Source organism: Malus domestica, chromosome 08, assembly GCF_042453785.1.
Source record: "Malus domestica chromosome 08, GDT2T_hap1".
Taxonomy (NCBI): Eukaryota; Viridiplantae; Streptophyta; class Magnoliopsida; order Rosales; family Rosaceae; genus Malus; species Malus domestica.
Window position 1 is genome coordinate 1,330,850 of NC_091668.1, and position 26,776 is coordinate 1,357,625.

General features: G+C 40.9%; 1 protein-coding gene and 2 long non-coding RNA genes across 3 annotated transcripts in view; 2 read left to right on the top strand and 1 right to left on the bottom strand.

The window, feature by feature from the left end:
* The first annotated feature begins 9,375 nt into the window (after positions 1 to 9,375).
* The window catches only part of LOC139198380 (uncharacterized), a 66,232-nt gene continuing 48,831 nt past the window's right edge, over positions 9,376 to 26,776 (top strand). Inside the window, exons 1-4 of the long non-coding RNA XR_011583835.1 lie at positions 9,376 to 9,704; positions 9,788 to 9,885; positions 9,969 to 10,066; positions 10,150 to 10,247. This is a non-coding gene — a long non-coding RNA (uncharacterized lncRNA). The remainder of the gene's footprint in view (positions 9,705 to 9,787; positions 9,886 to 9,968; positions 10,067 to 10,149; positions 10,248 to 26,776) is intronic.
* LOC103420624 (disease resistance protein RUN1-like) lies at positions 18,533 to 23,341 on the top strand. Its single transcript, XM_070827014.1, has 6 exons — positions 18,533 to 19,307; positions 19,696 to 20,794; positions 20,878 to 21,177; positions 21,360 to 22,199; positions 22,292 to 22,898; positions 23,015 to 23,341. Exons 1-6 carry the CDS (start codon positions 18,796 to 18,798, stop codon positions 23,209 to 23,211), a joined length of 3,555 nt encoding a protein of 1,184 aa, XP_070683115.1. The 5' UTR covers positions 18,533 to 18,795; the 3' UTR covers positions 23,212 to 23,341.
* Positions 23,532 to 24,427, bottom strand: LOC139198382 (uncharacterized). Its single transcript, XR_011583837.1, has 3 exons — positions 24,275 to 24,427; positions 23,948 to 24,060; positions 23,532 to 23,849 (listed from the first exon to the last, which is right to left on the bottom strand). It is a non-coding gene; the product is annotated as an uncharacterized lncRNA (long non-coding RNA).

A 26,776-nucleotide genomic window follows, 5' to 3' on the forward strand; every position in this document is an offset into this window, starting at 1 on the left:
GTAGTGTTACAAGGTTGAGGATGCTCGCCGGATTCTCTTTGTTCAATCACATTCATTCATCGTATATCGTGCGGTAAAAAATCATTGTAAATTTTTTTATTTAAAATTAAATATAAACAGTACCTGACAAAAATTGATCACACGATGTACGATGAACGAATGTGATTGAAGGATCTCTGGGAGCGGGATCCTCTCTCGTGTTACAGACCTAGCTTGTCCAAATTCCAGGCTTAAAGGCCAAGCAAAACTGAATAAGTATTGTACTGATCACATTGCAGGTGGACCTGAAAATCATACAATTCTGGCAACAGTGTGATCCACTGCATGCTATTTTATATATATATATATATATATATATATATATATATATATATATGTGTGTGTATGTATTGTTGTCTATATAACCTAATTTAATCAACTCCTTGCTATTATATTGCAAAATAACCCAAAAAACGATGGATTCGAAGATGGAAATGATAATTACACGCCATTTTTCTTTTTATACAAGTCTTTATTTGTTGATTCTTTAATTGAATGATCAAACGGACAAAAAATACGATTAAACAGTGGTTTGTATAAAAAAAAATGATGTGTTTGATTATTATTTCTCATCAAATATTAAAAAACTATTTAATTGTGATCCTATGGATAAGCTAAGATAGAAATACCAGTAGGGTTTACTAATCGAGAAGAGAGCTAGCCTGGTTAGGCCAGCATGTCATAAGTGAAGAGGTTTTTCAATGTGATCAGCATACGAGGTGATATATCATGTGTTATTATACAAATAGTGGGATTTGTATGTCAAAAAGTTAATAACTCAAAAAATAAAATTTCTCACAACTTATATAAAAATATTTGGTATACCATCCGTATTTCCGTCACAATAATAAATTTCTCCCATAAGTGGGCGAGAGTGGGGCGCCTTGGAGCAGGCTGTGAAGTGAAGCATGCATGTTGCGCAACTGCCATTTAACCTAATTATTTCCAGCCTGTACCGTAAAAAGTTACAGAAAACTAGGTGGGGATAAAAGTAAGATACAAGGCACACTTTCTGTTGAACACGAGTCGCGAATTCCGTCTATGATATACATTAACGTCTAAACTACGTAATCAGTTTATGATCGTTAAATTTATGTCTATATAAGTACGAAGTACCACAACATATGCGCATTGATTTTAATTCTACCGTCCTAAAATCAATATACATGCATATGGGTGGAGTTGTGATGAGAAAGTTATGGATCCTCTTGTTTATTTTGACGGCGATTGTTGGTTCGGAAGCTGCCGGCGGTAAGTTGGAAAATGGTACGGCGAATAGTACTCATCACGAGCAAGGCAATGCTGGTTCTTCTCTTTTAGCTGTTGCTGAAATTCCTTGAGGCCTACTGGCATGCCATTCCGTCTGAGGTGCGTGTGAAGCGTGTTAAGGAGGGTAGCAGTCATGAGCTATGTAGTAGGGCTCGAAGAGCTATCAAGTTTCACCCTTACTACTTCGTATTGGTATTTACTTTTCCCATGTCGCGTTTCTTCCAAGAAGTACTTTGTTCCATGAAGTGTGTCCCCACTCAATGTTCTCCAAATACAGTCCGCGGGATGATGAGATTCCTCAATTGAGCCAATTCTTTGACTTGGATCTGACTGTTAACGAATTCTGGTACTTCTTTGACATAGGTCGTATTGATGGAGTTGAGCAGATGTGATCCCACTATAGGTTTTTCGATCATTCGAGTAAGGGAGATCATGATTGGGCCAAGAAGACTTTGGAGATAAGTGGAGAGTGGGAGTCTGATTCTTCCTTTGAGCTGCACGTTCCGACGATGTTCATCATTGGTAAGTAAACTGCTTAGTCTTTAGGCTACTTTGTGCTTTTGCTGAGCTGCTATTTGATTTATTCATTATCCTCCTCTGTCTATGTAGATTCAAAATTTGGCTCGACTCCCAAAACTTCTCCAGATATGAAGAAAGTGCACATTGCTTTAGGTATCCCCGTTGAGTACCGTGAATGTTATTGGCTGCTTAGTCCTATTCGCCAAGAAAAAGATGGGCCACCCCAAAAGAAAAGATAAAATAGATCAAGGCTGAGGCATTGGCTTGTTCGATCACTGTCGTGGAGCCTGTTATGAATGAAGGTGGAAAGAAGAGACATTCCCCGTCTGCTCAAGAGATGCTGGTTTAGTAAAAACTGAAGACTTCTTCTGCTGCTTGCGAGGGTCAGCCTGCTGTTGAGAAACTTGTGATTGACTTGACTTATCCCAAGGGGAAGAAACATGAGGCTGCTAAATCTGAGCATGTGATACCTGCCATGTCGAAGATGGCTAGTACGATTACTGATAGGATTGCTCAGCGCAGAGGTTCCTTCATGTCCCTAGTGCCGATGTCTATACTAAGATGTCCGTTAGGAACTAAGTCTGGTTCATCTTTGGAGAGGCTTGCTATTATAAAGAGCGATAAAGTGGACTATGCTTTTAAAGTGGCACCAAGGCATATTCATCTTGTTGCTGAGACTGGTTCGCCTGTTGAGAAGAAGAGACTACTCGCGTAGTTATGAGAAATCCACCAAGCCTATTTTTGGAGATTCTGTTAAGATTTGTGCATTTTTGAAGCCCAACCTGCTTGAAGACATGTACATGTGTGCTAAACTTGTTGATAGCGTCAGAGAGGTTGTTCACCCAAGTTCCTTTGCAAAGCACACGACCCAGTATAGAAGGTCTGCTCTGCTTGCCATGATGTAGAAAATGGCAATTTTGGCAACCAAGTCTATGCTTCTTGACCAAGAGAATACCAAGGCTGCCAAGGAGATGAGAATGACTATGGCAGTTAAGGCTTATTCTTCTGTCGAGAAAATAAAAAAGTTGGAGTCTGAGCTCGTCGCTTTGAAGGGGTTTGATATCTCTGCCCCCATTTCTCTGCAGCTTGAGACCTCTCGCCAGGAGATCGTTGACTTGAAGCAAGGCTTAACACGATCTAAGTTAAGATTGTTGACTTGAAGGCAAGGCTTAACACGATCTAAGTTAAGTATGAAAGTGCAGAGAAAGAGATTGGTCATTACATACATCAGATTCAAGATCTTGAGTGTGCCGTTTTGAGGCTTCGTTCCGTTGCCTACGCAAAGGATGAATAGTTGATTGCTGCTTATAATCAAGTAATCCAATTCCAGAAGATAGCCGATAAGCTTGAACCCCAAGTGTTGGAACTCCAAGGTGTGCTGAAGATGAACGAAAGTCTGAAGAAGGAAGTGGATGGGCTGCAGCGCGTCCATGTTGGTCTGCTCGAGGAGAATGAGCAGTTGAAGAGTGAGAAAGTTGGACTCGAGGCTTTGCTTGTTCAGGATCAGGCCAACTGTTTATTCAAAACTTATATGTTGCATGTTCTGGGTTCTAAAGTGAGTCGGCATCAGAGTTTTTATTTGAGAAAAATTAGTTTTATGTCCATGTGTTTTCAAAGAAAATATTTTAGTTTTTAATCACTGATTTTTCATTGTGTTTCAATTAGAAATTAATTATGAGAATGATTTTTGTAATTGGTTGATTTCAAAAAATCATTACATTTCATGCATTCTGCATGATCGCGTTAGTATCTTGCAAAGTTAGAGGAGATAGTGATTGATGACCGCGTTAGTGTCGTGCCACTTCCACTTGAAGGTTGAAGAGAGATCGAGTAGCAAATCGCAATGAAAAAATTGACTACTAGTATGTGGGTCTAGTTGATGAGTTTTGTAAGTCTTTCTATACTCATTTCTCTTATTGTTTGTCCTAGCTTAAGAGTATTGTTTGTCCTAGCTTAAGAGTCTGAGGATTTTCTCAATGGTGAGTTTTACCTTGTTAAATCCTACATCTTGAGTACACAAGTTATTTATCTTTTTAATTGCAAATGTGTAGGATAATCTTTCGTTTATTTTCTTGCAGTGAACTCTATCTTAGACATTCATCAACATAAAGGGTTTACGACAGAGGACTTTGCTACCATATTATTCAGTGCATTGATTAATTTGTAAAGCGCTCGTTTATCCTAATTATAAAATATAATATGTACAAGACATTAAAAAAATGGAAGTGTCTTTCAACAGTTTGGATGTCATGTAAGGCCATATCCTATTTCCAGAGTAATGTTATTCATATTATGTTTTTATACCACCTTAGGTGGCATCTGATGTAGACAACCACATCATTTGAAAAATTTGCAAAAACCAAGGAAATAAATGAGAATGACTCATCGTATACCACAATCATCATTTAATTAACTGATTTTTCTTAATTATTAGTTTATTAAATAATGAACTAAATTTAAATTTTTGATTAATTCAAATGATGTAACTGTTCACATAAAATACCATCTAAAATAATATGAAAATGTGATACATGACATGGTATGAATAGTATTACTATTATTTCCACCATTCTTATCAACTAGATGGGGATAGATTGTCTTTTATCTCGCAAACCCATAACGTGGCAATTGTCCATTAGAAAGGTAATGTACGTTTTGAAAATCGTGGCAAACATTGAACGAGTAATGACGCCTTTAAAAATAAAATTTAGTTATTTGAAAGAATCTCTCACAAAATAAAGTAACGAATAATCAACAAAAGTAGCAGTACATCAAGTTGGACTTTTATCAACGTTGAAATGAATATGAAAGTAGATCTAAGTTGATATTATTCATTAATATTTTTTATATATATAAATATACGATATTGTTTACACTAAAGAAAGGGAGTTGGCTAAACCGCACAATAGACTAGCAATAATATAGTTCAAATTCGCATTAGCAAGAATTAAGTCTAAGACTTATTTCTTACAAATGAAGAGAAATATCATTATACAGTAACATTATTCATCAACTTTTAAATAATGAATAATCAAGAAAAACATTTCACGGGGTCCCTCTCTCGTCACTTACCACTAGTGGCCATCACTTCCCTGAGCAAAAGAGATCTTTCCAATTGCTTGACCAAAACAAACATTGACTTGGCTGTCCATCCATCAATAACAGGTCCACATCTCAACCCAAAATATAATGACGTCAAAGGAGGGGAAAATGAGAAGGAAACTCTGGAGGGTAGAGGGAAGGAAAAGGAGAAAAGGAGAAAAGGAGAAAAGGAGAAAGGGAGAAGGCAAAAGGAGAAAGGGATAAAAGGAGAAAAGGAGAGGGGAAAATGAGAGGAAATTTCAGAGAACAGAGAAAATGAGAAGGGAAAAGAAGAAAAGCAGAAAAGAAGGGAAAAGGGGAAGGAAGCTTAGGAGGGTAGAGGAAAAGAAGGAAATGCAAAAAAATAAAAAAATAAAAAAGGAAAGTCGCCTTCATCAATATGTTTACCAATTGAAATGAACAACCACATTGTAAATTATATTTCGTATAATGAGAAACCAATATTCTTACCCGAGGATATAGACACACAACTTGCCGAATCTCGTTACTATACATCAAGCTTATAACTGCACAACAATTCGATCAACCACCTTAAGTTCAACCACACATGTACCAAGATTCAAGTTTGTTGATGCACAAAATCAGCGAAGACTTTGGTACAACAGAAAGTGTCAGGTTTTGTGACCTTCGCTTGGTTGCTTCGGTCACTAGTGAGGATAAGTACGTAAATGAATAGAGACAGAGAAGCAAACACAGGATGTACGTGGTTCACCCAGATTGGCTACGTCCACGGAGTAGAGGAGTTCTTATTAGTAGTGAAGGGCTTACACAAGTACAAAGGATCAAGCTCTCAATTTAGTGAGTTCTTGTGAATGATTTAACACAAAATGGCATTAGGCAATATTGTGGGGGAATGACCCCTATTTATAGAAAAACTTGTAGCTTTGTCACATTGACATGTGTCATGTTGTGATTGGTTCTTGATGTCGACACGTGCTGCGCTCTGATTGGCTTCTAATCTTGACACGTGTCGAGTAGTGATTGGCCTCCTGGTCGGAGGGGAACTCTTCTGGGTCCTTGACAGTATAGCGTTGGCCGGTGCTCGGTAGTTTCGGGATTGGTCAAGTATGGTACAAACAGTGCTCCCCTAAGTTCCCGAGTGAGGGAAACTCCTCGGTTGGGGACTTGCAAGATCCAATCCCTTGAGTAATCACGAAACTTCTAAGTACCGAAGTGTGGTCTGATCTTCATCTGCCCTTCTCTGGAAGTACCTTTCCTCCATCCGGGAATGGTGTACTTAGCTGATGTTGACGCACAAGGTAATGTATCAATTTCACTTGAAGCTTAGTTGTAGTTTCGGGCTTAGTCAAGTGTGATACAAACCCTATAGTAGGAGTCCCCCAAGTCGCCGAGCTAGGAGATCTGCCGAAAGAGGTGACAGACAAGGTAAGCAGTCAAACTTCCAAGTAAGCAACCCAGGATCAGAGGTTTGACGTCGGCTTCCGGTTGATTGTTCTCATTCTCCTTGTCTCTCATTCAACTGCCAGGATAAGGAGAAGCAAATGGATAAGAGATGATATGAGATACTTTTGCTTTTGAAGAAGTAACTTTCCACAGGCTTATTCTTGAACTGTGCTGGAGGGTTTTCTGGTGCCCTTCAGAGTATAAGGCCGACTCAAAAATTTGAGGGTCAAAACAAGTCCATCAAATCTAGAGTACGTTCGACCTTGATGATATGGGATACTTTTGCTGTTGACGGAATAATGAATGTGGTATGGAAAGGTGTCGTGCTGTAGTGATCTGTTTCAGCTCACCGTTGAACCTTCTGCTTCAATCTTTTGCATGGCAGAAGTGGTGTGCAACCTTTGCATTTAAATGGTCCTTCAGAACATTCCTTCATAGTGACTCATCCACGCTTGGCAGCTTCAGTGTAAAGAGCCAATATCTGATCAACTGTCATGAGGTATTTGCCGGTGGAATTCGTGACCTTGACAGCAGTTGAGGATGAGTACTCGAGAGCAATGCTAAGTAAGCAACCAGGCAAAGGCTCCAGGCAGTCAGTTCCAAATTGGAGGTTTGATTTCAGGTTCCGACTGACTGCTCTCTTTCTCCTTGTCCTGCAGGTGTGGACAAGGACAAAGACAAAGATAGGGAGAAAGCATGATATGGGATACTCTTGCTTTCGACCCTGATGATATGAGATACTCTTGTTCTTGGTGTGGCTTATTTGCTGAGGTATTATCGGGGGGAAATAAAGCTGAGTATTTCGAGAGGTTATGTTGAGGGTGCCTTTTCGAATGCGAGAAAGGGTTGAGCATTTTTGCAGGTTTGCCTGTCCGTTGAGGAGGGAGGTCAATGTATATAGGGATTTCCCAATAACAAGTAGTAATGCTATTCCTTTACCCTTCTTGGTCACAGCAATGTAGTGGGAGCTGCCAGCTTCACGTGTTTTAATTTTGTCAGAGCACTTTGAAAAAGTGGTATGTGGTATCTGGAAAGCTGATGTTACGTGTGAAGATTACAGACAAGCTTTATCTAAGGAAATCTGGCTCTCGAAGTTCTGAGAGTTGTGCCTCTTCGGTTTTCGAACAAGCAATCCCGTCGAGGATCTGACTCTCGAGATTCGGAAAGCGGTGCTACTCCGGTTTTTTAGAAAGTAATTATGTTGGGAGTCTTTTCTCGAATGTGAGTAAAGGTTGGACGTTCTTGCCAACCTGTCTTGCCGCAAAACCCGGAGGTCGACACACATAGGGACTTTCCAGTTGTCAAGCAGTGGTGCTGTTCCTTTACCCTTATGGGTAATAGTAGGGTAGCTGGAACTTCGAAATTCTCGTGCCTAAACTTTGTCAGAGATCTTTGACAAAGTTATATGTGGTACCCGAGGAGTTGATGGTGCATATGGAGAGCGGTGATTGAACAGTAAGATTCACGTGCTTTCTACTTCACCAGAAATCTTCGACAGATTGTCCGTAATTTCCGCAAAGCTGAGTGTGCATGTGACAGGTGCTGACGAGGCTGAAAAAGCAGGTGCTTCTTCGATTTCTGAGATCGGCCCTCGTGGTCTCTGAGCAGCCCAGCTTTTGAGAAAGCAAACGCCTCTTCGATTTCTGAGATCGGCCCTCGTGGTCTCTGAGCAGCCCAGCTTTTGAGAAAGCAAACGCCTCTTCGATTTCTGAGATCGGCCCTCGTGGTCTCTGAGCAGCCCAGCTTTTGAGAAAGCAAACGCCTCTTCGATTTCTGAAGCTCCGTCGAGTGCAGATTTTTATAGAGGCTGGCATTAAGTTCCACAGCACACTTGAATCTCTACCAGTAGAAGCTCATTTCTTGCACTTCTAAGATCTTGATTTGTCTGACCTCTTCCTTCTTCAACACATTTGAAAATGTCTGGACCCTCCGACCGTCGTTTTGACTTGAACCTTGGAGAAGAGACAGCCACGCCTTCTCCAGACAACATATGGCGCCCATCCTTCATATCCCCTACTGGTTCTCTTACCGTTGGGGATTCTGTGATGAAGAATGATATGACCGCTGCAGTGGTGGCCAGGAACCTTCTCACTCCCAAAGATAATAGACTACTTTCCAAACGGTCTGATGAGTTGGCTGTTAAGGACTCTCTGGCTCTTAGTGTTCAGTGTGCAGGTTCTGTGTCTAATATGGCCCAACGCCTATTTGCTAGAACCCGCCAAGTTGAATCATTGGCTGCTGAAGTGATGAGTCTCAAACAGGAGATTAGAGGGCTCAAGCATGAGAATAAGCAGTTGCACCGGCTCGCCCATGACTATGCTACAAACATGAAGAGGAAGCTTGACCAGATGAAGGAATCTGATGGTAAGGTTTTACTTGATCATCAGCGGTTTGTGGGTTTGTTCCAAAGGCATTTATTGCCTTCGTCCTCTGGGGCTGTACCTGGTAATGAAGCTTCAAATGATGAACCTCCAATGCCTCCTCCTTCTGGGGTTTTGTCAAGTACTGAGGCTCCGGATAACCACCCTCCGGTGCTTTCTCTTTCTGGGGCTCTACCGACTGCTGAGACTTCCCCTAAGCAACCTTTGTGAAGGCTCCCTTTTGTTTGTTTATTTTGACTCATGTATATGTACATATTTGTGGCTTATCGAAAATATTAATAAATAAGCTTTGCTTCATTTCAACATATTGTGTTAAATACACCAAAATCTTCTTCATAAAGCTCTTTGAATTTTTGCTTTTGTTGAAACCTGTATTGTTGAAGCTTTGTGAGTGAAGCATGTAGTTTGAGGTAGTGTTCCCTTAATTTCCCGAGTGAGGAAAACTTCTCGGTTGGAGACTTGAAAAATCCAAGTCACTGAGTAGTCACGAACTTTTGAGTACCAAGGCGTAGTAGCATATGGTGGGAGTCCCCCAAGTCTCTAGTCGAGGGAGTTGACGAATGAGGTGTCTTGCTAATAGTCCATGTCGTAAGTACCAAAACTTCATTCTTTTGTTTTCTAAGTGGTAGCCCCGGACTTTTTCTTCATAGATTTTGTTTATGAAGGTTGCTAGGCCCGAATAAGTGGAATTGCAGAAGGTGTAACCGTTGGTGCATTAACATCATAATGGAAGCATCACAATGATGGAAGCATCACAATGATGAAAGCATCATAATGATGAAAACACCATAATGATGAAACATCATAATGATGTTTCTTTGGTGGAATTGTTTTTCATTTCCCCTAACAACCGGAATTGTTTTTCAACATAACACCATCATCTGTAGGTCGAATCACAAAGTTGTCTTCATGAAAGTTGTTCGTTAATTCCTTAACTACAACATATCCAAATTGGAGAGCCATCGGAGCAGTACAACTCCAGAAATCCAGGTATGATGAGTGACTGTTTATCATTTGTCTGTCAACCCGTCAGATTAGTTGTGAGCTTTGAAACTCTATTTTCTCTTGCTCAGATCAGCATGCTTTCTTCATTGAAGTTGTTCCTCAGCTTGTGAACTACAACATATCCAAATTTGAGATCCCTCGGAGCTGTATAACTCAAGAAACTCAGGTATGATGAATGACTGGTTATTATTTTTCTGTCAACCCGTCAGATTTGTTATGAGCTTCGAAACTCCATTTTCTCTTGTTCAGATCGGTATGCTTTCTTCATTGAAGTTGTTCCTCAGCTTGTGAACTACAACATATCCAAATTTGAGATCCCTCGGAGCTGTATAACTCAAGAAACTCAGGTATGATGAATGACTGGTTATTATTTTTCTGTCAACCCGTCAGATTTGTTGTGGGCTTCGAAACTCCATTTTCTCTTGTTCAGATCGGTATGCTTTCTTCATTGAAGTTGTTCCTCAGCTTGTGAACTACAACATATCCAAATTTGAGATCCCTCGGAGCTGTATAACTCAAGAAATTCAGGTATGATGAATGACTGGTTATTATTTGTCTGTCAACCCGTCAGATTTGTTGTGAGCTTCGAAACTCCATTTTCTCTTGTTCAGATCGGTATGCTTTCTTCATTGAAGTTGTTCCTCATCGACTCTTTCATAACATATCAAAAATTCAGGATGAACTAACGGTTAAATATTTCCAGATCTTCGAAACATCACAACAGCTTCGAAATCTGCAAGAAGCCGACTATCATGTTTGGAGCTTCAACACTTTAATTTCCGTCGCTCAAACAGAAATGGTTCCTTCTTGAAAGTTGTTCATATGCTCAAGAACTATAGGGTGTCCAAAATTCAGCTCCATTGGAGAAGAGCAGAGGTTGCAGAAATTTGATAGATGAAAGGAGGCGGAAGAGGGAGAGAGAGAAAAAGTCTCTTGGGTTGGATTTCTATTTTGGAGCAGATTCCAATTTTTGTAGCACCTTCATTATTGATGAATTGCTTGTACTTTTGTCCATTATGAAATTTGGGACTTTGGCTTGTTGTTGGATCTATTATAATATGTTTGGGAACATATATAAGTGAATAAATAAGAAGGAAAATTTTGGGCCCTTGTGGGTGTAAAACAAAAAATGTTTATGTTTACCCAAGTGTTTTTGTACAAGTTCAAGGGCATCTTGGGTTTTGTGAACAAAATTTGTTTATTTGGAGCAAGGTTTTGTGTTGAAGCTTTGGAGGTGAAGCTTTTCGGGTGAAGCTTGTTGGGTGAAGCTTTTTAGGTGAAGCTTTGTGGGTGAAGCTTTTTAGGTGAAGCTTTTCGGGTGAAGCTTTTTGGGTGAAGCTTTTTAGGTGAAGCTTTTCGGGTGAAGCTGTTTGGGTGAAGCTTTTTTAGGTGAAGCTTTGATGGTGAAGCTTTTTGGGTGAAGCTTTTTAGGTGAAGCTTTTTAGGTGAAGCTTTGATGGTGAAGCTTTTTGGGTGAAGCTTTTTAGGTGAAGCTTTGTGGGTGAAGCTTTGGAGGTGAAGCTTTTCGGGTGAAGCTTGTTGGGTGAAGCTTTTTAGGTGAAGCTTTTTAGGTGAAGCTTTTCGGGTGAAGCTTTTTAGGTGAAGCTTTGATGGTGAAGCTTTTTGGGTGAAGCTTTTTAGGTGAAGCTTTGTGGGTGAAGCTTTGGAGGTGAAGCTTTTCGGGTGAAGCTTTTTGGATGAAGTTGTTTTTTTTTTTTTTTTTTTTTTTTTTTTTTTTTTTTTTTTTTTTTGGCGCTTGACACGGTCTTCATTTGCTTGTTTTGTAGTGACTCTTTATTGAATTCATTGCCAAATGGCCTTCATTACATAGGATGCCGAACGGCTATAGCTCAACACTTGTACATCGTGAGTCTATTTGTAGTAGTACTTCAAGTGATCAGCGTTCCATGGATGGCCAAGGGTCTTGCCATCGGAGCTTCTAAGTGTGTAAGAGCCAGGGCGACTGATGCCAATGACTTCATACGGTCCATCCCAGTTTGGACTAAGTGTGCCTTCACTCGGGACTCTGTCGCAGAGTAATCTTTTCTTTAAGACCCAGTCTCCTATTTTGAAAGAACGAAGCTTGACCCTAGAGTCATAATAGTTGGAGATGCGCTGCTTGTAGGCGACATTCCTCAAGTGAGCTTGGTTTCTGTGTTCCTCGACTAAATCCAAGTTGAGGGTGAGTTGTTTGTCATTTTCACTTTGAATGTAGTTCTGGACTCGGAATGTTGCTTGCTCGAGCTCAACAGGGACAACCGCCTCTGTGCCAAAGGCAAGTGAGAATGGAGTTTCTCCTGTTGAAGTCCGATATGAAGTGCGATATGACCAAAGAACTTGGGGTACAAATTCTGGCCAACAGCCTTTAGCTTTGTCCAAGCTGGTTTTCAAAGTGCGCTTGATTATTTTGTTGATGGCCTCAACTTGTCCATTAGACTGGGGATGAGCTGGAGAGGCAAAGCATAAGTTGATGTTGAACTTAGAGCAGAACAACCTGAACTTCTTGTTGTCAAACTGTCGCCCATTGTCAGTGACTATCGCATTGGGAATGCCGAATCTACAAAGGATGTTCTTCCACACGAAGTCTTCTATCTTTGCCTCAGTAATGGTTGCCAAGGGTTCTACTTCGGCCCACTTTGTGAAGTAGTCCACTGCAACGACTGCGTAACAGACTTTGCCCTTCCCTGCCGGCATTGGGCCGATCAAATCAAGTCCCCACTGGGCGAAGGGCCAAGGGCTGATCATAGGAGTAAGAGGCTCTGGAGGGGAATGAGGAATAGTTGCATATCGTTGACATTTGTCACATGAGCGGGATACTTTGATGGCATCCTGGTGGAGTGTTGGCCAGTAATATCCTTGGCGAAAAGTCTTGTGTGCTAGGGACCGAGATCCAGCATGATCTCCACAGACTCCCTCATGTATTTCCCGAAGGACGATTTCCGCCTCGGCAGGCGTAAGACACCTTAAGTATGGCAGGCTAAAACCTCGCTTATAGAGTTGATCATTGATGATCAGGTAGCGGGTAGACTTGTATCGAATTTGCTTAGCCTGGACTTTATCATTTGGGAGGGTGCCATGAGCAAGGAAATTATAGATCGGGGTAATCCAACTATCCCCCTGTTGTAAGTTGCATACTTCTGCGGCCATGGTGCTTGGTGTTGCCAACAGTTCGACATGAATTTTTCTTCCAATCTTGTCTTCCACAGCTGAGGCGAGGCGAGCCAGGGCGTCTGCATGACTGTTTGCCGCTCGAGGAACTTGGGTGATCTGGTAGTGGAAGTGCTTGAGCAAAAGTTGTGTTTGCGCAAGATATGCTGCCATGGAGCTGTCCTTAGCATCAAAGTTGTTGGTAACCTGGTTGACCACTAATTGGGAGTCACTGAAAATATCAATTTGTTTAACCCCGAGGTGTTTGGCCAAACGTAATCCTGCTAGAAGGGCTTCATACTCGGCCTCATTGTTTGATGCCTTGAATTTGAAACGAAGAGCATACTCCATTGCTACTTTGTCGGGCGTAGTCAAGACTAGTCCCGCTCCACAGCCCTGTTGGTTGGATGAGCCATCAACATACAGACTCCATGCTGGGGTTGTTGGTTCTATCTTCTGAGCTTCCGGGGGTAATGAAGCCACTGCTTCAGGTGTAGAAGCAATGTCAACCGGATATGTGAAGTCGGCAATGAAGTCTGCCACTGCTTGGCCCTTCTCAGCTGGCTTTGGTTGGTAGGAGATGTCAAACTCACCCAACGCTATTGCCCATTTGATCATTCGCCCTGAAGTGTCAGGACTTTGGAGTATCTGTCGAAGAGGATAATTGGTAAGCACGATGATGGAGTGCGCTTGGAAGTAAGGGCGGAGTTTTCGAGCAGACATGACCAATGCCAGAGCCAATTTCTCAATGTTAGAGTATCGTGTCTCCGCATCTTGTAAGGCTTTGCTAGCGTAGTAGACAGGTCGCTCAATATTCCCATCCTTTCGAATGAGAACGGAACTTACGGCTGAAGCTGATACCGATAGGTAGATAATGAGAATGTCTCCTACCTCGGGCTTGGAGAGTAGAGGGGCTTTACTCATGTACTCCTTGAGGTTTTTGAATGCCTCGGCACATTCATCAGTCCATGTAATGTACTTCCTACTTCCCTTAAGTGCTTTAAAAAAGGGAGCACATTTGTCTGTGGCCTTAGAAATGAACCTGGTTAAGGCTGCCACCTTGCCAGTAAGGCTCTGGATGTCCTTTGAAGTTACCGGTTCCTTCATGTCGAGGATTGCTTTGATCTTCTCGGGATTAGCTTCAATGCCTCGTTGGCTAATCATGAAACCTAAGAATTTGCCAGAGCCTACGCCGAAGGCACATTTGTTGGGGTTTAACCTCATTCGATACCTCTTCAAAATAGTGAAAGTTTCATATAGGTTGGTGATGTGTTGGTCAGCATGTTTGCTCTTGACTAACATATCATCAACGTAAACTTCCATGCTCTTCCCAATCTGCTCGGCGAACATTGAGTTGACTAGTCTCTGATAAGTCGCTCCTGCATTCTTTAGGCCGAAAGGCATGACTTTGTAGCAGTATAGTCCTCTGTCGGTAGTGAAGGCTGTGTGTTCTTGATCCGAAGGGTTCATGAGGATTTGGTTGTATCCTGAGTAAGCATCCATGAAGCTCAGGAGTTCACACCCGGCCGTAGAGTCTATAAGTCTGTCAATAAGAGGAAGAGGGAAGCTATCTTTCGGACACCCTTTGTTTAGGTCGGTGTAGTCAACACACATTCTCCACAAGACCTTTTGAAGCAAAAGACTTTCTTTGGTCGGATTTTTCTTAACAAGGACCACATTTGCTACCCATGTCGGGTAATTGACTTCGCGGACAAAGCCTATGCCTTTGAGTTTTTCAACTTCTGCTTTCATTGCCTCGTATCGTTCAGCGTCATAAGATCTTCGCTTCTGTCTCACCGGCTTGATCTTGGGGTCAATACTCAAACGATGACAGATGACATCGGGAGAGATGCCTGGCATGTCCTCGTATGACCAGGCGAAGACTTCAGTGTTCTCTTTCAAAAAAGATATCAATGCTAACCGAAGGGGTGGTGACAATGTGGTGCCAATCTTCACCATGCGATCTGGATAATCTCTTGAGATAGGTACCTTCTCCAACTCTTCAGCAGGTTGGGCTTGCTGGGTGAAAGAGTCATCTCGAGGATCATCGGGTTGATTGTTGCTATCAGGAAGATCCAAGTTCGCTTCATCTAAGCTGGTCTTTGTGACTTGGTCATGTACAGACAGGGTTTCCTTGGGTCCGGGCAAGTGTTGTTGCTTAACTGAAGTGTTGTAACATGATCGTGCACTAAGCTGATCTCCTCTGATGTAGCCGTTGCCATGGGGGGTTGGAAATTTCATCAACAGCATATGCGTGGATACCATAGCCTTGAGATCATTGATGCCTGTGCGCCCAAAGATGACATTGTATGCCGTTGGGCAGTCAACCACTAGGAAGTTAGTGGTAATGGTAGCCGTGTAAGGGCCTGTACCAATAGTAAAGGGTAAATGTATGCTCCCTAAGGGTTGCACGATATCACCGGAGAAGCTTATCAGAGGAGAAATCGAGCGATCGAGCAAGTGTTCAGCTACACTGAGTGCCCTGAAAGCTTCGGCAAACATGATATTGACCGAAGCCCCTGTGTCTACGAGGATTCGTCGAACATCAAAGTTGGCTATGTGAGCCTCCACGATCAATGGGTCGTTATGAGGGTAGATGATGCCTCTTTCTTCCTCAGGGTAGAAACATATCGGATCCCAGTTAGGCTTTTGATACTTCCCTCCCCTGATGTCTTCCACGTGAAACACTTGGTGACCAGGCCTCAGAATTCGTTCACTGTTTTTCATGGCCCTATTGGAAGATTCAGATATGGGTGTGCCGCCGCTTATGGAATATATGACATTCACCTGGCATTGGTTACGGTTATCCCTTTGAGGGTGAAGGAGGAATTGATCAATTTTTCCTTCTCGTGCCAAAGCTTCAATACGATCACGGAGGATGATACATTTCTCGCTATCATGGCCGTTATGCTCATGGTAGCAACAAAACATGCCCGCGTTATTCGGGGGCGTGTAATCTGGGTGCCTCGGCTTTGGCTTTGGTATCAGGTGAGCTATGCTGGGGTAAATGGCCGCGCATGTGGCATTCAAGGGCGTGTATGTCTCATACCTTGGGGTAGGGGGTATCTTGACGCGGGTTTGACCCACTGCATTGACTGCCTGGGGGCGAGCGTTATTGTGGCGATACCCTTGGTTATCGGGATAGTGTCCCTTACTCTTTTTACTGAAATGAGAGTGGTGAGGATGGAAATCCTTCCTCTTGCCTTGAAATTGATATGTCTGTTGATTCGGCGAAGCATTATGCAAGGCATGGGGAGGTGCCACTGCTGTTTGGAAAGTCGAGGTCTTCTCATTTAGGTGAGTCTGGCTTCCACCTCCCACTTGTTGATAAAGGATGGTTGTAGGGGGTTTCTCCTGATATGTCTTTGCCTCGGCGGAGGCATGGTTATAAGCCTGCGCCATCACCTCAGAGTAAGTCTTCCAAGTATTGGCATTGATCATGTATTTAAAGAAACAATCACGTAGGCCTGCCGTGAAGGCTTTGAGGGCAGTCTTGTCGTCTGCCTCGGCACACCGGGAGTATTCATGGCTGAAGCGGCCAGCATACATACGTAATGACTCGTCTGGCTTCTGGCGGATAGTGTACAGGTCATCTGCAGAGTGCAAGCGATCGGTTTGGAAAATGTGTTGGGAAACAAATAGTTTCCTCAATTCCTCAAATGAGTCTACCGTCTCAGGTGTAAGACGACAATACCAATTTAGAGCTCCGCCAGAGAGGGTGGAGGGGAAGAGAAGACATCGCTCTTCGTCGGTGTGCATCCGGTATGCCATGGTGGACTCAAAGAGGTTAAGGTGCTCAATCGGGTCCTCTTTTCCAGTATAAAGTTGCAAGCCAAGCTTTTGCTTTGTCTTTGCTTGAAGGGGGGTGTTGAGGATCCTCCTTGTAAGAGGGCCAGGCCTGGGTTGGTTCCAGTCAGGTATTTCAGCCTGACGTTCAGCCTTCAACTTGTTTACTTCCTCAATAAGTTGTAGGACAAGGGGGTCCTGAGCGGAGTTATGTGCCATTGGAGCTTTCTTTCGTAAATCTCCATCTCCTCTTGGAATTAGGAAGGTTTGATCAAGGGCATGTGATTTTTCCCTGGACTCGTTGTACTGGCTTCCAGGGTATGTCTGTCGGAACACCTCTGAGTCCCCTGTACCCTCATGTCTCTCTAGGACTTGTTGCCCCTTCCCCAAATTGGTGGCCGGCTCGGGCCGTGGCAGGGGACCGAGTCTCTCAGAAATCCTTGGGTCATTGATCTTTGAGCTTATATGGATGGAATTCTCTCGACGTTGCTTCAGGAAATCCCGACAATCGCGAAAGACGGCTTTCGATCCTTCTGCCCCTTCAGCAAAGAGGTGTCTCCCTCCACTTCTCATGGTTCGGGTCGAAGCAACTGGGTTAAGAGAAGCCTCATGTTGATTATCAAGTCGAGGGGTAATCTGTTCCCTATCAGGGATATCTATGTCGAATGCATGTGACCCTCCATGTTGGAGGGCACCCAGTTGATGGTTGACTTCCACGGGGGCAACAAGCTCGCGTGTCTGAGCTTGCCTAGCTTCGTGGAGTGTCTCGAAGAGCTTCTCATATTGCTCCTGGAGGACCTCATTCTTCATTGCTATCTTGTTGTTCTGAGCTTCCAACTCATCGACTTTAGCTTGAAGAAGAACTCGTTTTCCTTCCTTCTTTCGTTGTTTCGCACTATGTGCAAGGGGGGTGTCATTCTGTGTGCTGTGGCTTCCTTCGCTTCCCATGTTGGAGAGGGATGCCTGGTCAAAAGAAAGTGTACGAATGATAGAAACCAGCTTGACACAGCTGAAGAGAGTAGGAATAAGTGTCGTTTCCCACAGACGGCGCCAAATGTTGATGCACAAAATCAGCGAAGACTTTGGTACAACAGAAAGTGTCAGGTTTTGTGACCTTCGCTTGGTTGCTTCGGTCACTAGTGAGGATAAGTACGTAAATGAATAGAGACAGAGAAGCAAACACAGGATGTACGTGGTTCACCCAGATTGGCTACGTCCACGGAGTAGAGGAGTTCTTATTAGTAGTGAAGGGCTTACACAAGTACAAAGGATCAAGCTCTCAATTTAGTGAGTTCTTGTGAATGATTTAACACAAAATGGCATTAGGCAATATTGTGGGGGAATGACCCCTATTTATAGAAAAACTTGTAGCTTTGTCACATTGACATGTGTCATGTTGTGATTGGTTCTTGATGTCGACACGTGCTGCGCTCTGATTGGCTTCTAATCTTGACACGTGTCGAGTAGTGATTGGCCTCCTGGTCGGAGGGGAACTCTTCTGGGTCCTTGACAGTATAGCGTTGGCCGGTGCTCGGTAGTTTCGGGATTGGTCAAGTATGGTACAAACAAAGTTTTTCCAAATTTTCCTTATGAAACTAACTGAACATTACAAGTGCCACATTATTATACGGTTCTATCAAGTTTTAATTATTGTCTTAGAACCACATCATCTTTAGGACAATCAATCTTCCAGTTGAATATATAAACATTCGATATGGTGATATTGGAAACACTAGTTGGTGGGTTGATTGGTAGAAATGGTTCCAACACTTCAAGGATGAGAAATGAGTATTGAGCAACGATCAAAATATGTTGTATTTTATCACAAAAGATGTTTGTGCAATTAAAAGTGCATTTTATCACAAAAAGATGAGCAACGATCAATATAATTGTTATTTATAAAATCACACATAAAACAAGAAGGAATCTTTTCGTTTTCTTTTCATCTCCGCCACTAGCGGCCGACCATGACTTCAAGAAATGTTTTTTGGGTCAATGGATGGGAACAACCCATTTTATAATTGTTTGTAAATTTTTCTGGAAGTAGATGGAAATGACCCAATTACATATTTCCCCTGCTCACAGACATTTGCATAGCACCTAGCAAACACCAGTTTTTTTGTTTGAACATCGATCCACATCAATGGCTCTTGTGAGAACATCTCCAGGAACCTCCTCTGATTCCAACACTTTTCGGAGTTATCGCTACGACGTGTTCTTGAGCTTCAGAGGCGAAGAAACTCGCAAGACTTTTACCGACCACCTCTACACAGCCTTGAACAACGCAGGATTTCTTACGTTCCGAGACGACGATGAACTTGAGAGAGGAGAAGATATAAAGCCAGGACTGCAGAAAGCGATCCAGCAGTCACGAACTTCTGTTGTCGTGTTTTCGAAAGATTACGCGTCATCCAGGTGGTGTCTTGATGAGCTTGTGCTGATCCTTGAACGCAAGAGGACCACCTCGGACCATGTAGTTTTACCAGTCTTCTACGATGTCGATCCGTCCCACGTGAGGAAGCAGACAGGAAGTGTTGGAAAAGCATTTGCTAGAAGCCAGAAAAATCAGTCGTCGGAAAAGGTGGAGGGATGGAGGAAGGCACTTGTAGAGATTGCAGACCTAGCAGGCATGGTCTTACAAAATCAAGCTGATGGGTAACTTTCATTATCTCCATTTCTCTTCTCTTCCCTGGGTCAATTTGATGTATGATCCGTAGTGACCTAGATTAATTCAATTTAATTTTGGTCAACTTAAAGAAATCACACTCAACTCAACTTAAGGATTAGTCATTTACCATGTTAATCTACTGGTTTCCAGTTGCTTAAATTTTTTTGAAAGCTGGTGTGTTAAAAAGTTAGGATGTGATCTGTGATGTATTTGTCTATAGTTCCTATAAATTATGCGCTGTATTCCTTTCTTTTTTTTCAATTCAATTTTGTCAGCAGTCCTCTTTTTTTTTCTTATTTAAACAAAGGCAATCAACATATGTTTTAATTATCTAATTTCCCCAATTCATTTTTCATTTTGTTTGCAAATTCTTAGGTACGAGTCAAAGTTTATCAAAAAAATTGTTGAAGTGATAGGAGACAAGTTAAGTCGCACATCGTTGAGTGTTGAACCAAAATTGATTGGAATTCAATCTCAAGCCGAACGCATCAATTTGTGGTTACAAGATGGATCAAGTGATGTTGGTATATTTGTTGTGTATGGCATGTCTGGAATAGGGAAGACAACCATTGCAAAACATGTTTACAATTCAAACTTTAGAAGCTTTCAAGGAAGTAGTTTCATTGAAAATATCAAAGAAACAGCAGATCGACCAAATGGCTTAGTTCAAATACAAATGCAACTTCTTTGTGATATTTTGAATGGCAGAGAAGTGAAAATACAGAGTGTTAGTGAGGGAATAATTAAGATTGAAAGGGCCATAAGCTCTAGAAGAGTTCTACTTGTTCTTGATGATGTTGACCAAATGGACCAATTAGATGCAATCCTAAGGATGAAAGATCAATTTTATCCGGGAAGTAAGATACTAATAACAACTAGGCGTGAAAGGTTGCTAAAGGTAGATCAAGTTACAGAGGTGCACAGAGTTAAAACTTTGGATGACAATGAATCATTAAAGCTTTTCAGTTGGCATGCTTTTGGCCAAGACCATCCCATGGAAGAATACATGGAGCACTCAAAACAGCTAGTGCAACATAGCAGCGGACTTCCATTAGCTCTAAAAGTTTTGGGTTCTTCTTTATCAGGGGAAAGTATAGGTGTATGGGAAAGTGCATTGGAGAAGCTAAAAGTTATTCCTGATGGTGAAATCATGAATAAACTAAGAATAAGCTATGAAAGTTTAAAAGATGACCATGACCGGAAATTATTCCTCCACATTGCTTGTTTCCTAATAGAAAGGAACAAAAACTACATTGTTAGAATTTTTGATGGATGTGATTTCTATACAATCATTGGCATTCAAAATCTCATTGATAGATGCTTGGTGACACTTGATGAATACGGCAAGGTGAAAATGCATGACATGATTCGTGCTATGGGAAGAGAAATTGTTCGCCAAGAATCAGAAGAGCTTGAGAAACGTAGTAGATTATGGCGCCATAAGGATTCTTACCAAGTATTGAGAAAAAAGAATGTAAGAAACATGCCTTTTATGTCTATATATGTATTTCTTCTTGTGAAAATTATGCATATTAATGTCTTTTTTTTTTCCTTTAGGGTACAAAAAAAATCCAAGGTCTTGTCCTGGGTATGCGTAACCATCCTGCAAACAGTCCAATAAACACAAATGAGATAGTCTTGGAAACCAATGCATTTGCAAGAATGCACAATTTACAACTACTCCATCTTAGTCATGTACGACTGGATGGATGTTATGCAGATTTCCCTACAGGATTAAGATGGTTGTGTTGGCTTGAATTTCCTTTGGATTCTATACCAATTGATTTTCCTATGGAGAACGTAATTGTTCTTGAAATGCAATACAGTAGCTTGAGACAAGTATGCAAAGGAACAAAAGTATGTTACTCTATACATTTCAATTCATTTTACTTATTTTGTTAGTTTTTTATTTGTTGACTAACTCCATGTGTTAAAATGAACTACTATGTTTTCTTTAATTCGATGACTAATTTCTTATGTTAGATACTTATTTCATTGTTCTTTTTTCTTTTCTTTTTTTTTTCCCTCTATTTCCACAGTTTCTTCCATCGTTGAAGATCCTTGACATCAGCCATTCTCAATGCCTTAGTGAAACCATTGACTTCTCACTTTTCCCCAATCTAGAGGAACTGATTCTTGTAGATTGCACAAGCCTAAAGAATGTTCATGAATCCATTGGAAACCTGGAGAGACTCGTGTACTTGAATTTGAAGGATTGCAAGAATCTTAGGATGCTTCCGAAGAACATGTGCATGCTTAAATCACTTGAAACGCTCATTTTATCTGGTTGCTCAAATCTTGATGAGTTTCCTGTGGAGATGATGAAGAAGATGGAGTCTCTGAAAGTTCTTGAGACAGATGGAATTGCAATAGGTGAATTGTCGCCAAAAAGATGTTTGAGTTCTTTTCCATGCTCTTTAGTAGAGTTAAGTCTGAAGGGGTGCAATCTTTCTGATGATGTCTTTCTTACGGATTTAAGTAATCTATCCTACTTGAGAAGACTACATTTGGATGAGAATCCAATTTGCAGTCTGCCAGTTTTCATCAAAGGTTTGAGGAGGATCGATGAACTCTCTTTCAAGGGTTGTGATAGGCTCGAATCGCTTGTGGGGTTGCCGGAAGTACACCAAAGGATGAGTATAGCCGGATGCATATCATTAAAAAAAATAACTTTTCATTCCCCTAGGCAATTGTATCCAATATCTGTGCGTGCCAACTGGAATCTTGTTGAGTGGGGGTGCTATTACAAGTTAGAGCCTATTGATAGAGTTGATGTGGAAATGATCAAACTTTTGGGCTTGTGCAACTTGGAATCCATGCCAGCTGTTCAAATTCATTATCCATACTCAGACAGCGATCCAAAAGAGGTCCCCGTCCAGGTGCGCCTTTCTTTCTCTCTCTCATAAGTCTTAAATATATAATGGGAAAGAAATGACTGAGTAATGTTGTGATGACTGTGGCAAATACATAGGGACTGTATGAATGTGGTATATTCAGCACTTTTTTTGTTGGGAATGAGGTCCCAGGCCGGTTCAGCTATAAAAGTACCAAGTCCTCGATATCTTTTATTGTCCCTTTACTACTTGCTAGTCACAGAATTCGAGGCTTGAACATCTTTGCTACCTATGCAAAGGAAAATTCAAATAATTATTTTACTATACCTAGAATTGCTCCAATAATGATCAAAGTGAGAAACAAGAGTAAGGGTCTGAAGTGGATCTATGGCCCAGTATTCTATGGTATCCCAGGTGACGGAGAAGATATGATATGGTTGAGCCATTGGAAGATGGAGAATAAAACAATATTACAATGTGGAGATGAAGTGGTGGTTTCGGTAATAACCGGACCATGTGACTTGTTTTGGGTAAAGGAGTTTGGTGTCAAGCTTGTGCAAGAGCACCAAGACAAGATGAGTACCCAACACAACACCAAATCAGATCCTAATTATCCCCTTGTTATCGGTGGAGATTTGGAGACGTGGAAGTGCAGACCGGGAATATACGTCCTTGGCAGTTGGACAAGAGAAGATACTGACAACATTGATATCCTCACCATGGACTCTGATGAAGAAGACACAAGTATGTTGTGTTCTTGTATTGCATTGAATTATACTCCATCCAAACACTTCCAGGTGTGTCCGTATTCATTTCAAAAACGTTTCCACTAAATTTTATGTTATTTGTATGTTTTTCAGACAAAGAAGGGCAAAAGGATGAACCTGATTACACAATTGCAAAGACGAGTGCTGCTAGCAATAACTGCAGCGTGAGAGGCTGGAAGGTGCGCCTCACAGCTGTCGGCTTCTTTTTCGCGCTTGCTCTAGTAGGTTGGCCCTCCATCTCTCAAAAAAAAGAAGCGACACTCATCGACAAGCCCACCATGAGTCTGTAATTTGACTTGATATAGATATATCTTTGCATTCCTTGCTCTCAAGATGTTTTCTACCTTCAAAACTTCAGGTTCAGAGCGAAGCACTGTAAACCGCTTGAGATATAAAAGCCCCGTGCAACTAGATACCGAAGTTCAAATGTGTTTCGCAATCAAATATAGCATAAAATACATCCAGCATTAGCGATACTAGCAGAGTACCAGTAAATAAGTAAAACAAAAAAATGCTTCTACACATGGTAAGGGAAGGACTTTGACGTAGGTATCTTTAGCAATAACGGGCAATATTTTTTTTTGGGGGGAGGGGATTATTTCGGCACAGATGAAAACAAAAACATCTTATCTGCTTATAAATGACAAAGTTACAAATCTTAATTGTCGTTTACAACAAAATCATCTTAAAGACTCAGCGCCCCATTGAAATTGTGTAAATTGCATAAATATCAATACAACATATATTAGATAGAATAATATAAAATAAAAAAAGGTCGTACCCAGTGCACAAGGCTCCCGCTTTACGCAGGGTCTGGGAGAGGTGAATTAACGACAGACAATTTCTTAGCATGAGATCCAAGGACTTTACAGCTGGTTCAGCCTTGCATCGTTATTACACTACAGAAGCTGGTTTCTGCTTCTTCAACCTGAACAAATTATTGAGGTCAGGAAGTATAGGAGGAACGGCCATGGTCTCTGGAGCCATGAAATTTACTATCTTCTCATGAACATTGTACAATCTGACCTAGTTTGCTCAACAGTTGCTCCAAGATATTCCAAAACAAAGTCACAGCAATTTCACATAGGGAACCGAAGAATCATGTTCGTCCACTCTACACATCCAAAGCAGCAAACTAACTAGGATACCAGGTTGGGAGGATACAATCATTAACAATTCAAAAGCTTTAAATGCAATCTGAATACATGGCAAGTAGGGGTAAACATGTGAACAGAAAAATCAGTGAACATAATCAAATCCAATAAGTCAATTTTGGCCTTGATTGAAATGAAAAAAACAAGGAAATGCTTTGTGTTTCGATTTGTTTATGAAGGAAATAAAACATGTGGTTACCTTTGTCTTCCTCTGCCATTTGTCTATCGATTTGTTTCTGAAAGTGGCTATTCTACAAGATACAGCATGACAGGTCTTAGTTAGACCCAGTAACCGGCATGGAAATGCTTTCTGAAGCAAGAATCTGAACTCAAGAGCTTTGTGCCAGAGAGACTTCAGAAAAATGAAAAAAACAACATAGAATATGGGTAAGAATAAACATCGATTAGACAATAATTCACTGTATAAATCGTTTTTTCAACTTTAAAGTGTGGCTTAAAAAGAAGCTTTAAACAAGTAGCAATAATTTCATATTGAAAAATAAAACCTATTTCATGGATATTACAAGAGGGGAAATTTTATTTAAACCCATACAACCTATTTCTACACCCAACTTACTCTTTACAGCCATTTGATTTTTGACTAAACTATTAATATCTCTTTAAACCCTAATTTACTACCTAATATACCCCATAAACCCAATTCAATATATGGATTTATTTTTACAGCCATAAACCCAATTAACAAACAAATACACATTTCAAAATTCGAAAGAATTATAAGTCCTTCAGGCAGAATGTTTACTTACATCTGTGACCATGGCTTGAAGAGCTTGAGTAAGAAGAAGGGAGAAGACTATATATTCAATTAGAATAGTAATTATGTGCTGCTACAACTGCAATCGCATGATGTGCTGCTTCTGTCATTAGCCGACCAGGTGAACTGCTTTTGTAATTACCCAAAATGAAAACCGGTTGACTTGAAGGAACTCGAAAGATTTGGTAGTCTGCGAGCTGCGATAATGCCGCCAGCAAGATTTGGTGACTTCTCTGTTTCCGTACAAAAGCAGTTCACCTGCATGGCAGGCACCGCTATCATAAGTTTAATATCTGTTACAGAGTATTCTAAAGGGATTGAACATGTAATTGGGGGGAATGAAAATATCAGGATTGCTTCCCTGATTGTTTTTGCTCTTCTTGGCTTCCCACTTGCTGTGAGTATTAGTGTGCCTGTATTAAATGTCTATATACTACAATAGCTGCCCCAAAGTATGCAAAGAACTGAGTATGTTCTGTGTTGCAGATTACCTGCCTTTGGATGCTTTATTTGGGGGAGGAAATATACCTGCCTTTGTTTTGGCCTCCTTCGCTGCCCTTGCTGGCGGCATTATCGCAGCTCGCAGACTACCAAATCTTTCGAGTTCCTTCAAGTCAACCGGTTTTCATTTTGGGTAATTACAAAAGCAGTTCACCTGGTCGGCTAATGACAGAAGCAGCACATCATGCGATTCACCCTTTTTACGGATCGCCAGAATGAAAGGAGGATAAACAAAGAGTGATTGTAGGGTTTAATTATAGTGTTTGAGTTTATTGATAAAGTTGAGTTTTATTATTAATTTCATTTTGTACTTAATAGTAATTATGCAATAGGGTAAAATAAACAATTAACATTTAAAATTTAAGTTGGGTGTAAAAAGAGGTTATATGAGTTTAAATAAAATCTCCCTTACAAGAGCCATTATTTTGAAAAACACACCTCTTGGTTCTTCGCTGCTTGACTTTTAAGAAGATCTTCGTCCTTGTGACGATTCAGATTCTTTAAAATATCTCTGCAACAGAATAAACAAAACCAATCTAGGCCAAAATTGACTTATTCGATTTGATTATGTTCACTGATTTTTCTGTTCACATGTTTACCCCTACTTGCCATATAGTTTTGGGGTGTTAGCGCATAGTGCTCTTCTCTTTACACACCAGTTTCAATTTTATTCTTCGTAAATTAAGAGACCGTTTGATAATCATTTCATTTTCAATTTAAAAAATATAAAATACTAAATGAAGTTTTCAAAATTTGACCTAGAATTTTCGCTTTTGGTTTTCAATTTTAATTTTTTTTAAAACAATTGAAAACTAAAAATAGTTACAAAAAGAATTTTTCAGTTTTTAATTTACAAAAAAAAGTAAAAACTGAAAACTCTAAACTATAGACTAAAAATTAAAAAGTGAAATCGAAATGGGCTCTCAACAAAATTGAAAAAAGACTGGGCTGAATTACTGAATTCAAAGCAGGGCTTATTACCGCTACAAGGCCCAATGGATCCATATAAATATTTTTCGTTTTTTTTTTTAACAAACGATATTATCTATATGGATTTAACCTTACAATGGGTTAACAATAAAGTGGTTCAAATTCGCTTTTGACGAGACTCTAACCTTAAAACTTCTCACTCCAAATGAAGAGAAATACCACTAAACCGTAATATTGAGTGGATCGTTATTTTATTTTATATTTTAAGAAAAAAAAAAAAGCAATGAAAAGCTGTACATAAACTGCCACTAGGAATTAGGGGTGGGCACTTGGAACCGAAAACCGAAACCGAAACACGAATCGAATCAAACCGCACCAAACGGTTTGGTTTTGCGGTTTTGAAACGGTTTCGGTTTCAAAATTGAACCGCGGCACACAAAACGGTTTGGTTTCGGTTTTGAGTTTTCAAAACCGCACCGAAACCGAAACCGCACC

Bases quoted from the DNA above. Each gene is read 5' to 3' on its own strand.
- LOC103420624 (XM_070827014.1), top strand. From the start codon at position 18,796: ATGGCTCTTGTGAGAACATCTCCAGGAACCTCCTCTGATTCCAACACT. The intron at 21,178-21,359 runs GTATGTTACTCT...CTATTTCCACAG, and splicing joins AAGTATGCAAAGGAACAAAA to TTTCTTCCATCGTTGAAGAT. The intron at 22,899-23,014 runs GTATGTTGTGTT...TATGTTTTTCAG, and splicing joins CTCTGATGAAGAAGACACAA to ACAAAGAAGGGCAAAAGGAT.